The sequence below is a fragment of the Amphiprion ocellaris genome, chromosome 14 (genome assembly GCF_022539595.1).
Source record: "Amphiprion ocellaris isolate individual 3 ecotype Okinawa chromosome 14, ASM2253959v1, whole genome shotgun sequence".
Taxonomy (NCBI): Eukaryota; Metazoa; Chordata; class Actinopteri; family Pomacentridae; genus Amphiprion; species Amphiprion ocellaris.
In genome coordinates, this window is record NC_072779.1 from 24485040 (window position 1) to 24498007 (window position 12968).

General features: G+C 38.1%; 1 protein-coding gene across 1 annotated transcript; it reads left to right on the forward strand.

Moving 5' to 3' along the window:
- Nucleotides 1-1013: 1013 nt before the first annotated feature.
- zpld1a (zona pellucida-like domain containing 1a) lies at nt 1014-12751 on the forward strand. Its single transcript, XM_023276513.3, has 12 exons — nt 1014-1125; nt 1232-1358; nt 1918-2031; nt 2491-2711; nt 3085-3266; nt 4836-4908; nt 5127-5224; nt 8644-8724; nt 8832-9003; nt 10721-10823; nt 11165-11194; nt 11671-12751. The coding sequence occupies exons 3-12, from the start codon at nt 1926-1928 to the stop codon at nt 11844-11846; spliced, it is 1242 nt and encodes a 413-aa protein (XP_023132281.2). The 5' UTR covers nt 1014-1125; nt 1232-1358; nt 1918-1925; the 3' UTR covers nt 11847-12751.
- Nucleotides 12752-12968: the final 217 nt, after the last annotated feature.

A 12968-nucleotide genomic window follows, 5' to 3' on the forward strand; every position in this document is an offset into this window, starting at 1 on the left:
TGCTAGGGCACTCTAGATGGCTATCTTTTGCAGTGAAGCAAAGTGCTATCTCAGTTTTTGGCCAAGATTCTCATAATGACAATTTGTTGGATGAGCAAATCCTTACAAATTGGAAGTTACCATTCCCCAACTCTCAGTGCTCATGAATGTCTTGAGCTGCAGAGAGTCACTGCTGTCGTAGTGTTGGTTTGTGTTAACTTCAACAAGATTTTTTGAACAGAAAGATCCTGTGGACTTTAAGATGTCATATGTTGCTTCAACAGCCTTGGATCAATGGAAATACTATAAAAACATATTAACTGCTTAATCTTTGAAGAAATCATTGGAACACCAAAGATATCCTTAATCAGGGGAGACAAACAAGGTAAGGACTAATTACCTCTGATTAACTGTGCTCGGCTGAATTTAACAAACGTACAAAAAGCAATGGGAAATACTCTACGTTGTTTTTAAGATGATATTGCAGAGAAGTTGCCACGGAGACTAACCTTTACTGAAGCTAGTCTGAGATGTCTTGGTGAAAAATAAATGTGGCTGGATGCTCAAATGATCACGATACAGAAACCAAACAAGTGCTTCTGTCTTTTTCCACTGGCCCTTAATCAAGAGGTTTGCTGGAAACTTCACCTGTAGCCTTCTTTTATCTCATATTCCATATTCATAAGATCCCTGGGTGTCTTCTGTCTGCACAGCCATCACTTGTACTGGATGATCCCCTGAAACTCTATGAACTTTGCTTTCATTTACTTTGGCCTCTTTATGTGGTGGGAGTCCTGTGACCAGGAATCAAAGTTTGGGGATCAGGTGGGAGGCCGGCAGCAGCTCGCAGCCCCACCGAGCAGATTGCCTGCTGCTGTGCTGACTGAGAACTGCTGTACACAAAGCACGAAAAGTGTGGATTCCAGGGGCCAAGGGCCTGTGTGGCAGGTCCTGCACTCCCTGACTGGCCTGTGGAGAAAGGAACGGCTCAGTCAGCAGGCCAGGTCCACAGCAGCGATGAAAAGATAATTTTCTCTCCCCCCCACCCTCATGCGGCGTCAAACCATTTGTGAGCAGTGACAGAGCCAGATTGGGCCGAAAGGATATGAGTGGGAAACTTTAAAACCTGCTCATGTTTCTACAGAGGTGAAAGGATTTGTATAACACATTCAAATTTGATGGACTTTCCCATGTTCACCCCGGACAGCCTTTTTTTGTTGACATGTTCAAATAATGAATCTCTTATGTGTAGGATCCCTTTTTCCCCCCTGCGCCCGACTCCTGTTTCTAGTAGTCAGGTAGGGATGCTGTGCGGACCATTCCATCGTCTGTCCCAGGCTTATGGAGAACCGCTGACTTGCTGGCTTCCAGGTACCAGGGTGAGTGGTTCTGCTTTTCATAGTCCGACAGTCTGCCTTTTTATCTCCAGCTGTCAAGAACAACACAATCTGCTACAAAATTACTGCAACTTAATTAGTAAAATTTTAGTTTCCTCAGACCTGAGTCCCTGTATCTTTGACTGACAATGATCATGTGATGAAAGGTTTTCACAGGTCAGTAAGTAGTACACACAGATATACATAAGGTTTTGTAATTTATAAAAATGTCTGTAGTACATTATCCAGCATCACTTCTTAGAACTTTGACGTGAAAGCTGCAGGTACTCAGAACTTATTTAACGTGATATTTCACTGCTAAATGTATTTGGCGGGGACATGAAAGACATGCCTTTCAAGTCAGCAAGACAATAGAAAACTTTTGCAAAGATCTTTCCCTCTAACATTAACACATCTGTAAAAGAATATCTCGGGTTTTTCTCATAGAAAAATAATTTAACATAACACTTCTGTTTTCCCACCTTTAAAGGATATATTCTCTTAAGTGATAGGTGAAGTTTATAGGTTGAATTTCTTACACTAACTTCTTGTCCTGTTCCAGGTGCTGAAATGGAACATATATTATTGATTCTTTTACTGTTTAGTAAAACCTTTTCAGCTGAAGCTCAGTTCAATGGATACAACTGTGATGCCAACTTTCACAGCCGCTTCCCTGGTAAGGAACTCAAAAGAAAGAGACATAGATTCATACTTTTTGTTTCAAAAGTAATGGACAAAAATTATGTACAAATATGTTTTTGAAGGAAATTTAATTTCAGACTAGCGGCAAATTCCAAATAGGTGATGTTGGCATTTTTGTCCCCCAACAGTTCATAAGGTAATGTGAATAAAACTAAACTTGTTAATTGTCATCTGTAATCCCAGAACTGTATTTCTTTCCTAAAACATACTTTCCCACAAAAATCTCAACTTTTAGCACCTCACAAAAGATCAGATTTAGTTATTTCTCTTTTAATTTTAATTTTTGAAAGTATTTCACCAACATAACAAAATGACTTTGTGACTCGTTTCATGTACCTGTATTTACTCCTGTGTGTGTGTGTGTGTGTGTGTGTGTGTGTGTGTGTGTGTCCGTGTGTGTGTGTGTCTGTGTGTGTGCGTGCTTCTCTTGCAGCGGAGAGGGATATCAGTGTGTATTGTGGGGTTCAGACAATCACCCTCAAGATCAACTTCTGCCCTGTACTCTTCTCTGGCTACACTGACTCAGACCTGGCCCTCAATGGTCGCCATGGAGACGCCCACTGCAGAGGATTCATTAATAACAACACCTTTCCCACCGTTGTAATCTTTAGTATCAGCCTGGCAACGCTGGAGTCCTGTGGTAATTCCCTGGTGGTAAGAATAACAGACTGAATAACAGAACAAAATATTTGTTTTAGAGAGCATCTTTCCGATTGCACACTGTTGATCATGGAGTTGAACTTCTTTGCAGAAAGTATTATTGAAGCTTAAAATTTTACTTTTTTATTTTACTTTAGAGATCGGATAATTTCAGGCTTGTGCTGTGATTCCACACATTACAGACACTTCTTGCTGAAAACAGTTTCTGGAGGACCTGTTCTCCAGTAAAGAGTTGGGGATTAGTGAGGTGCATTATTATGTTCAGTGGAATGGTATCAATCCTGTCGGCTGTGGCCATAGTAAGATAGAGGTCTGTTACCAAGCCAGAAGAGGGAGCGTTACTCACTCTGACGTTGTTTTTCTTCAGGTGTCCATGGCTCAAGGACCCAATGCTTACGGGAACCTGTCCCTGGTACAAATTGGAAACATATCGGGGTATATCGACACACCAGACCCCCCAGCTATCATCAGCTATCTGCCAGGTCTGCTGTACAAGTTCAGCTGCAGTTACCCCCTGGAATACCTGGTCAACAACACACAGCTGGCCTCGTGAGTTGCTCTCACATGATTGCTTCCACTTTTAAACCTGTTTGAAAAAAAAGTGGTGTTATAGAGGACCAGCAAACCATGAATTAAGATGGGTAAAACCAGCTGTTGGTGATGATGGATTTTCAAATCTTATCTGGTCTGCATGATAAGTGAGGCTGAGGAAGTCAGCGAGGAACAGTTTGGCAGCTGAAATACTTGCAATGGAAAAACTGCAATGACTAACTGTAGATTCTTAAACTTATTCTTAGCATCATTATTATTAGACACTGCAATTCACTGCAATAGGCCTGAGACAATTTGTAAAATTTGAAATGTTCTTTTTTAGCTGACATGGCTAAGTGCTAATTCATCTTTAGGGTCATTTCTGAGATTGCAGTTTTTGATAATAGCAAATTATCACAAGAATAGCACTCAGAGAGTGCAGTACTCGGCCAAGACTGATCAGTCGTTGTATGATTTCTTACGGATGAAATCTTTAAAAAAATGTATGGTCCGCAGTGGTCGATTTTTAGTAGGATTAGAATCATGTCATCGTCAGCAGGCAACTGATGTAGCGTTCACTTGTCATAGTTACAGTGACGCCGTGCCGCTATCTCACAGTGATATAGAAATCTTTAACAAATCCGTGGAACCAGACTATAAGCCTCATCACTGCCAAAATATAATCACTTGGTCCTTGTGTCATTTCTGACCTTCCCTGAAAATTTCATCCAAATCCCTTCACCTGTTTTTGAGTAAAGTTGTGAACAGACAGACAAACAGACAAACCAGCGCCGATGGTCACGTAACTCCGTGTTCCTTGGTGGAGTAATTATAATGCCAACTAGGTGAACAACATAATAAAAACACCAAGAATGAAGAATTGATACAGTACCACAGTTTAGTGATGAATTTGTTTTTTTTTCCTAAAACGTACAAAACATTTAGTCTAAGTATAAGCCATGTAGAGACAACATAACTACAAAATGCAGAGTAAAAAATAAACAAAGTTGAATCAGAATGTCACTGACACAGAGTCAAAATGATTCTCAGCCTCACAGAAGTTCTAGGACTATTGTTTTTAGTTTTTTCATGTTTCATACGTCTAACGTTAAGTTATCTTGCTTTTGTTGTTGTTGTCATTGGCATTTTTTGTTTGTTTTTGAAATATCACTGTTTCTGGTGGGGAAATCATTTCTCAGAGCTGATGTGCAGAGCAAGAGTAGCTTCAGAATTACATACATTGCTGATATTTTTGATCGATTTTAAGAGATTCTTAAGTTAAATGGTCCTAGATTGTAAAGGGTTGTCTAAAGGCTATGCACTTTATGGCTAAGAAGACACTGCAGACATTGTGTAAGTCTGTGTATGTTAATCATATACCGTAGCTGTCTGAAATAAAGTGACAAGTTTAAGGTTTGTCCTTCAGTATTAATAATGTGATAAGCAAGCCAAAGAAAATCTCTGCGTACAGAATTACTCTCTGACTAACAAAAGATTGAAGTGTCATCTAAAATACTGGAATCACCTTTCAAAATGTTTTAAGCACTTTGAACTTTTTTTTTTTTTTTTTTTAAATCTTAATTAAAGGTCAGCTGCTGCAATCTCAGTGAAGGAAAGCAATGGTACTTTCATCAGCACACTGAATCTACTGCTTTACAATGTAAGTTCACAACAGTCAAATCTAAAAATCTGTTTCTTTGCTTCACATGGGACCTGGCTCTGATAAACAAGTCTATGCATCGAAACCATGAAAAGCAATCAACTATATAAACTCTGAAACTCTGCACTTTTTACATCTGTAATTATACCAATTTCTGAGAAAGCTGACACATACAAGATGGTACAAGAGCCTTTAATGTCATCATGGTTTGTGTGCAGGACTCATCCTACATTCAGCAGCTGTCCATCCCCATGGCAGGACTGACCTTGAAGACACGAGTTTTTGCAGCTGTAAGAGCCAGCAACCTGGATAAAAGGTATTTACTCAGCATCTAGCCACTCCGTCTGAACTGTAGATTATGTTTGCTTTTTACAAAAGTCTGTTATTGTGTGTGTCATATTGTGTACCATTTCTGTCTGCAACAGAATTTTTGGTACACACCTGTGCAATATTACTTCAATGTCAAATGATTCAAAACCATATCACCTTTTAATATTTCTAACGCTTGTTAAATTAGTAGTAGAACAGTAGGATATTTACTTCTGTGTAAATCAAAAATAGTTTACTGTTTATGGCAGTTTAGATTTTCTACTTTAGATTTATTAAAAATACAGCATGAACCCAATGCATCAAAGGTCAGTACATCTTTTATTACTGAGGTTCAAATATTTTATTTTCTCAATATTTCAACTTTATTTTTGATGACAAATTAAGTCCTCCTAAAAATGGAGGATACCGGTTTTACACAAATATCTGGATTATTCTTCAGACTATGTTTATGAGCTGTACTTTGGTGGAGGGGTGGTGTCGCTCAAATCTTATTTTTAAAATATCCTAAAAGTGTTCAATCAGATTTTTGTCAGGTGACATACCTGGTCTTAGTTGTCACATTCTCTTTTGTAAAAACTCTTGTGTGATTTTGGTGGTGTACTTTGGACAGTTATCTTGCTTGAATAGTCCTCTTCTGCCAAACTACTGCAGACTTGGAGTCATCTTGTCAGCCAGTATTTTGGTATGTTCACAGGCATTCATGATGTCATCTATAATCATCATCTCCCTAAAACCTTTTGCACCCATGCAGCCCCAAGCCAGTACGCTTCCACCTCTGTGCTTCACTATCAGAACTATGCATTCACTGTGGTAGTCCTGGTGAGGGTCAGGCCAAACGTGCTGGACTACAACTGAGCAGAACAAATGTATCTTTGTTAACCGGCTTCTTATCATGTTCTTTAGTAAAGTGTCATGTTGCATTTTTTTTCCCCAGTAGCAAGCAAGGTTTTTTTCTTGGACACCATCCATGGACTGATTATATACACTGTTCTTCACACATCTGAGTTGTCACAGAAAGTCAGACTTCCATTGCAACCAGCTCACTCACGGCAGCGTAATTTAAAGAGGATGGCTGCAGCAGCTCTGATTAGTGGTATTATGGTTCGTTCTGTACCTCCTGATTACTGCTGCGACTGTTTATTATACTGATTTCAAGTTGAAGCACAATGGAAGCACTAAACATCCTGTGTCCTTTACCATCTTTGCACAATCAGCTGTTTCAGTTCCTCTGGTAATTCTTTTCGATGTGAGGCCATGATGCAGACATGTAGATAGACACAGCCCGGCTGGTTCAAAACTAAGAGAGTTCTGGTGCTCACAGGTCATTTACAACCATGTTCATGTCAGCAGACTAATTGGAAATCACAGGTGTACTCAGTTATGTTTCAGTGATCATAGTTTTTCTAACGTGTGTGCCAGTGACTACAGATGTATTCATTTTTATTACACTGATTTTTTCCTTGGGCCCTTTATTTTTAGTATACTATTTCTAAAGTATTTGTTTTGATTGCTCATCAGGACAAAATACTCTACTTGTCAAGTCTTGTAAATGATTTGGAAACATCTGACTTTTAAATGATAATACACAAGACTGCAATCACTTCTGTTGTATACTGTATTTAGTTGTCTCTTTTGATCCCCATTGACTACCATATTTAACTGTTGCCACATCACAATAAAAGAAGAAAATATGTTATTCACCTCCTATGTGAGACTTTTAAGACTTTTTTTCAAAAAAAAATCTCAATTACAAAAACAAATGAATGAAAAAGTTACCAAAAAAATGAGAAAGAGCTTTGAAATCTGCGTGATCTATAAATACTCATGGGACTTTGAAAGGATTAGGATGGTAATTGTGTCATGTTGTTCACTGGAGAAGGACCTTTTTGTTTTGCAGCCAGCAGCTCCTGCTGAGAATACATAGAGAGTAGGGCTGTACCATGGGAATGCCTGGTCTAAGATTAACTCAGCCTTGATTTTGGACTATTTTTTCCCCCATTTACTCATATGAATTCTTCTATTAAAAAAAAAAAAAAACCTTCCAACCATATTCACACACAGCAAACAACATGGCTACTGCTGGTCCTACTTTTCTTTGATTAAAACACATTGTGAATTTAGGGGGATGTAGAACCCCTTGACTCTTCCGTGCCTTTCCATCCCAGATAAACTAATTGTTAGTTACCTTCCAAACCTCGCAAAAAGTCCGCCCATTCAGATATTAACAGCTGTCTGAAGACAGTCAGGGAGATTACAGTTGAGAAACTTTTGCTATTCAGCAGATGAATATGAAAACAAGCTATCGTGTCCAAACTGTTCCTACACACCTCAGCCATTAAAGCCACTGACACCTGAAGTGAAGAACATGGATCATCTGGGGACAATGCAATGTCCGACTGGGAAATTTTGGGTCCTGCCATTTTTTTTTTACCTGTATTACTCACTTGAACATTGTTGCCCACCAAGCACTTTTAGCCTCCTAAGACCCGAGCTTTGGTTGGGCTTGCATTTTAGATTTCTTCGAGTTATTTGGGATAAGGAGTAACCAATAAATATAATAACATATGTACACCAGGTCTCAGAAGGTTAAATATAGAAATGAGTTAGAAGTGTGTTAGAGATATGATGTATATTTAAACAAAACAGCTCTAACCTTACCTGAACCATCATCCACCCCAACCATCACCCTATGACTTTGTGCAGAAATCTCAACATTAAAACCACCTGCATTACATTGTGTCAGTGCCCCTTATACTGCCAACACAGCTCTGACATGGGAACACTGGACCTCTGGGCAGGTTTCCTGGTGATGGCAAAAAGATCATTTGGGTTCTGTGGGTTGCACAGCCAGGCCTCTGTGGATCAGGCTTGTTCTGGCACATCCTGTGGGATGCTCAATTACTTGATCTTCATAGTTTGAATGCTTAGTCAACACCTTGGGCTTTTTGTCATGTTCCTCGAGCTGCTCCTGTGCAGTTTTTGTGATGTGACAGGGTACATTGTCCTGCAGGTGGAGGACCTTGGTTTTGGGGAGTTCTGCCATTAGGGGGAAGATTGGTATGCAACAATGTTTAGGTGGGTCATGTATGTCAAAGTAACATCCACAAAGATGCCAGGACCATGGGTTTCCCAGCAAAATATTGCAATGCAATACAACTGTCAATGTTATTCACCTCACCTGTTGGTGGTTTCAGTGCTGTGGCTAATCGATGTATGTATACGGCATTTGTAATGCTTCCTAATGCTTGAGGTTAGATTTGTGATGTCACATCATGTTTCTATCTACTGAAAGCACCTATAGAAGGAGTGATGAGTAACAGTGCCCTATCAGTCCTCCACATCTACATAAACCATTTGCATTTAAATCCCAGAGCTCTGGATTCAATCATTTTTAATGTTGAATAGATGGAATGTTCTAATGGACTACTGTTACACCACACCATCTGGAAACCCTAATGATGACCTCCGCTATGATCTTTTCTTTAGGTAAGTCCAATTTAAAATCTAATCACTGATTTTTTAAATATTTATTTCTTTCAGTCTCCTGTCTAATAATTCTGTACATTCTGTGCAAATTTACTTCCCTGAGCCAGCTGTGAAAAAGACCCTCAGACCACTGTCTTTGAAAATGGAAAGAGCCAAATGGGCCGCTTTGCCTTTGAAGTATTCCGCTTTGTAAAGCACAAGAACCAGAAGATGTCCACTGTCTTCCTGCACTGTGTCACCAAGCTGTGTCGATCTGATGACTGTCCAATGCTCATGCCAGTGAGACTAAAACACACACATGACACACATGACAAACTTAAAATGTAATAGTCAGTATCTCTTTTAAACACATCCACGGCTTCATTCCACGAGGGAAGGATTTGCTGGACACACTCCATATTTCAGGTGGATTTACTACGTGTACACTATATGCACCGTTCGAAAGTTTGGGGTCACTTAGAAATGTCCTTATTTTTAAAAGAAAAGCATTTTTTTCGATGAAGATAGCATTTACTTAATCAGAAATTCAGTCTAGACATTGTTAATGTGATAAATGACTATTCTAGCTGGAATTAGCTGATTTTTAATGTAATATCTACATAGGGGCACAGAGGAACATTTCCAGCAACCATCACTCCTGTGTTCTAATGCTACATTGTGTTAGTTAATAGTGTTGAAAGACTAATTGATGATTATAAAACCCTTGTGCAATTATGTAAATGCATGAATAAAAGTGTGAGTTTTCATGGAAAACATGAAATTGTGTGGGTGACCCCAAACTTTTGAACGGTAGCGTATATTAACTTGAACTGAGATGAGCTCCACCTCAATGAGCTACGTCTAAATCTTCTCATACACTGAGGACAGCCTTAAGTCTATCTAAAATCTGTGTCAGGTACCCATAGAAACACTAAACAAATTCTGCTTGCTGTAATCACTCCTCCTCTTCATACTGGCCCTTCTAAAAGTATTTTCAGTTTACATGGGTGGGACTAGATTCACAAAATTTTTGTGAAACAAATACAATCCAATTTGTAGCTGAAGCCAATTTGAGACTTCAGCAGTCTCTGTTGATCTAGTCAAGTGGGTACCTCTCAAAACAGTCTTTTTACTATTAAATTACTTCTTTGTATTTCACCACAGCCAAACACTGAAACACTAGTGGGTGTCAATCCAGTAATTTATTTATTTACTTTTTTTTTGCAGTTTATAGAGGGGCAGTATGAGTAGGTGGAATAATACATAAATTAATATTTGCTACATTGTTCATATGTTTAAGTTTAAGATGAACTTATGAGATTCAAGGTCACTCTGTAAGGTTTTTTTTTCTGTTAATGCTTCTGCACTTAAGTAGCGATTGGCATGCAGGACTTTAAGTTGCACTGAAGTATTTTATATTTTATATTTAAAAGACCTAAATAATGTGTATTCCACAAGTGCTATTGATAGATTTCTAATTCCCAAAATCAGAAATTTTAAAATCTATTTAAATATAGATGGAACTTATTATAATAACAATCAATAAAAGGTCAAATTACTGAAGTACTGATTAACTCATACATAGTGTCAGCTTCTATGTATTACCTTGAGGTGCTTAATATCATGCTGAATATTTAAAGTTAGCATATATTCTTACACATTCACACTCCAGGGTGGTGAAAATATGACTGCCTCCAGAGTAAACATTGTGGGGAAATATCATTACTTATTATTACAGTGCAGGCCATTTATATTCATGCTCACATTCCCAAGCAGTGCTTCATTAGCACCTAAGTGATGGTAGCTTATCACTTTATAGAATCTATAAATGCAGTCATGGCAGAGCAAATACATCATATTAAAGGCAATCACACTATGTTACTTTATTTTCAGCCCATACACTCTCTAAGGAGAGCCTGGACTGTTCCCTCATCTGTGTTTTTTTCTGAATACCAGATGATGAGACAGTGGAACACATTAAAGGGGTTTCATTATAACTCTTCATTTTTTTTCATAGATCTGTGGCAGCAGGAAAAAGAGAGATGTCACAGAAGAAAAGGAATCAAATGCTGCATCTGGAAATGCTGTCTTGACTGCTGGGCCTATCATCACTCGGAGTGGTATGGTTTGATCACACTGCTTCTCCTCTGTTATTCCTTCTCCTCAGATGGTGTTTCTCACCAACCAACCAAGAGTGCAGTCTTTTAAACTGAAATACAACACCTCATGCCATAATGCAGCAAAAGAAACCCCTTTCATTATGTTTGCCTGCACATTTTTTCTTCTTTCGACCCTGGTATGTTGATTGATAGTGACATATAAACTGGGCAACACAGATAGTCAAATAGCACCTGGAAGTATACTGTTGACTGTAAATGAACACATTAGACAGTTACATATACTGTAGTTATTATTATGTATTGTTGTTATCCTTAATTGTCCTTTCCTGTTTTTTTCACAGATGAGACATCAACCAACAACTCTCAGCTGGGTAAGCCTCCATTGCTTTTCAATCATAAAAAAAACACAAACTTTCAAATTCAGCGATTTAGTGATTATGTGTTCCAAAAGCCGTACATATTGTTGATTTGTTATGTCCTTGTCTATCTGACTAATGGCAGTGAAAAGAAATTGCTATATGTGCTGTTAAAAGGGAATTCTACTTTCCTCAGATTGTTGATTGTAGATGCTGTTTCATTCTTGCTGTTGTGGTTGGCAGAATCATTTTATGATATTAAATGCAACTGTAACTGAGCTGGAAATATCTCTGCTTCACTTTAAAATTTGTATAATCTTCCTCAGAAATGAAAAAAACATTGCATTAAGAAAAATTCTTGGTGCATCACCAATAGTAATTTCTGTATGGTGGATTTTGTCTTTACCTTGCATGACTTTAGGAGCAGGCACTGAATGGCAATAATACGAACGGTTTTGAACGCTTGTTTCTTTGTGTTTGTGCTGCTTTAGCAAATATGAAAACTCCAGTGTTCCAGATGAACACAGTGACGAGCGCGCTCATCTCAGGCGTGATCATTCTGGGCGTCATGAGCGTTTGCTTCTTTATCTTCTCCGTCACCCTCCTCAAAGGGAAGAGTGCTCCTGTTAGCGTCCTGTCTGGAGTCCGCAATCCAGCGTTCAACTGAGCGCCTGAACCCAGCTCACTGCAGAAACTCCTCCACAGCTCACAATGCTAAGGCGTGAGAGTGAAAAACAGATGCAACGTGATATTTGTGCATGTAGTCATTTTACAGGAGAAAAAAGTATTGATTTAGTTGACTATTACCAGGTCTGTACAATGTGCATTAGTGTAGAAGTAAAGCAGGATTTTTTATATGTTGTTCTGTGCTTTGTGTTTTAACCACATGGAAGGCCAAGCCTCAGCCTGCATGTGATTATTTGCCATGCAGCTTTAACCCACATAGCGGGGACACTCATAACTTAATTCAATACCTCAGCTATACAGCTTTCATTGCAGGGTACAGGATAAATAATGAGTCTTACAGTACATTGTAATAGTGTATGATTTTCTGGCAAAACTCACAGTTGCTGTTTAGAAGCTGAAATATAGGAACACTTCATTAAAACTATAACTTGAGACAATGAAAAAAACTCTAGTGTATAAAATTCAAGGTAATTCCTTTGACTTAGTTATTAAACGAGCTAAATGCTCAGTATTAAGCATAAAGCTTTTAAAGTTTTCTTGAAATAAATTGAAAATGTAAAGGTACATGATATAATATTTGGAATAAATGCTAAATTTATTAATATTGCTAAATATTAGAGAACTAGTCTTATTAATAAACATCTGATAGGTCTATTCTGCCTAAATATGTACTTCACTCACTCTGCAAAGATTTTTTGCAATGTGGTAGAAATAAACTTGTTTGTTCAATTTCATTTGTACAAGTACCTGTTGTAATTGTGTGTAACGTTCCCGAAATGTATTCTTAAAATTCCATTGATGATTCCTGAAATGTTCCAACTGTGTACAATTGTGCATGTTGCAAATATTGCACTTTGATTTGTGATTAAAACTGGTCCATTGTCATATTTCTAAATATACAGAATGAATCTCTTAAACTCAAGAACTTCAGTTACAATAGATAGTGACAAAGAAGTCAAATGTACTTCAATAAAAAAAAAACACGAAACAAACAAAATTAAACACAAATTCAAATTGCTTTCATTAGTTACCTTTACATCCAGTTGTTCAGATTGTATATCCAACTTAATTGCAAGGCACTCTGTGCTTTACTGCAGGGACT

Bases quoted from the DNA above. Each gene is read 5' to 3' on its own strand.
- zpld1a (XM_023276513.3), top strand. From the start codon at position 1,926: ATGGAACATATATTATTGATTCTTTTACTGTTTAGTAAAACCTTTTCA. The intron at 3,267-4,835 runs GTGAGTTGCTCT...TCTTAATTAAAG, and splicing joins AACAACACACAGCTGGCCTC to GTCAGCTGCTGCAATCTCAG. The intron at 10,824-11,164 runs GTATGGTTTGAT...TTTTTTTCACAG, and splicing joins GCCTATCATCACTCGGAGTG to ATGAGACATCAACCAACAAC.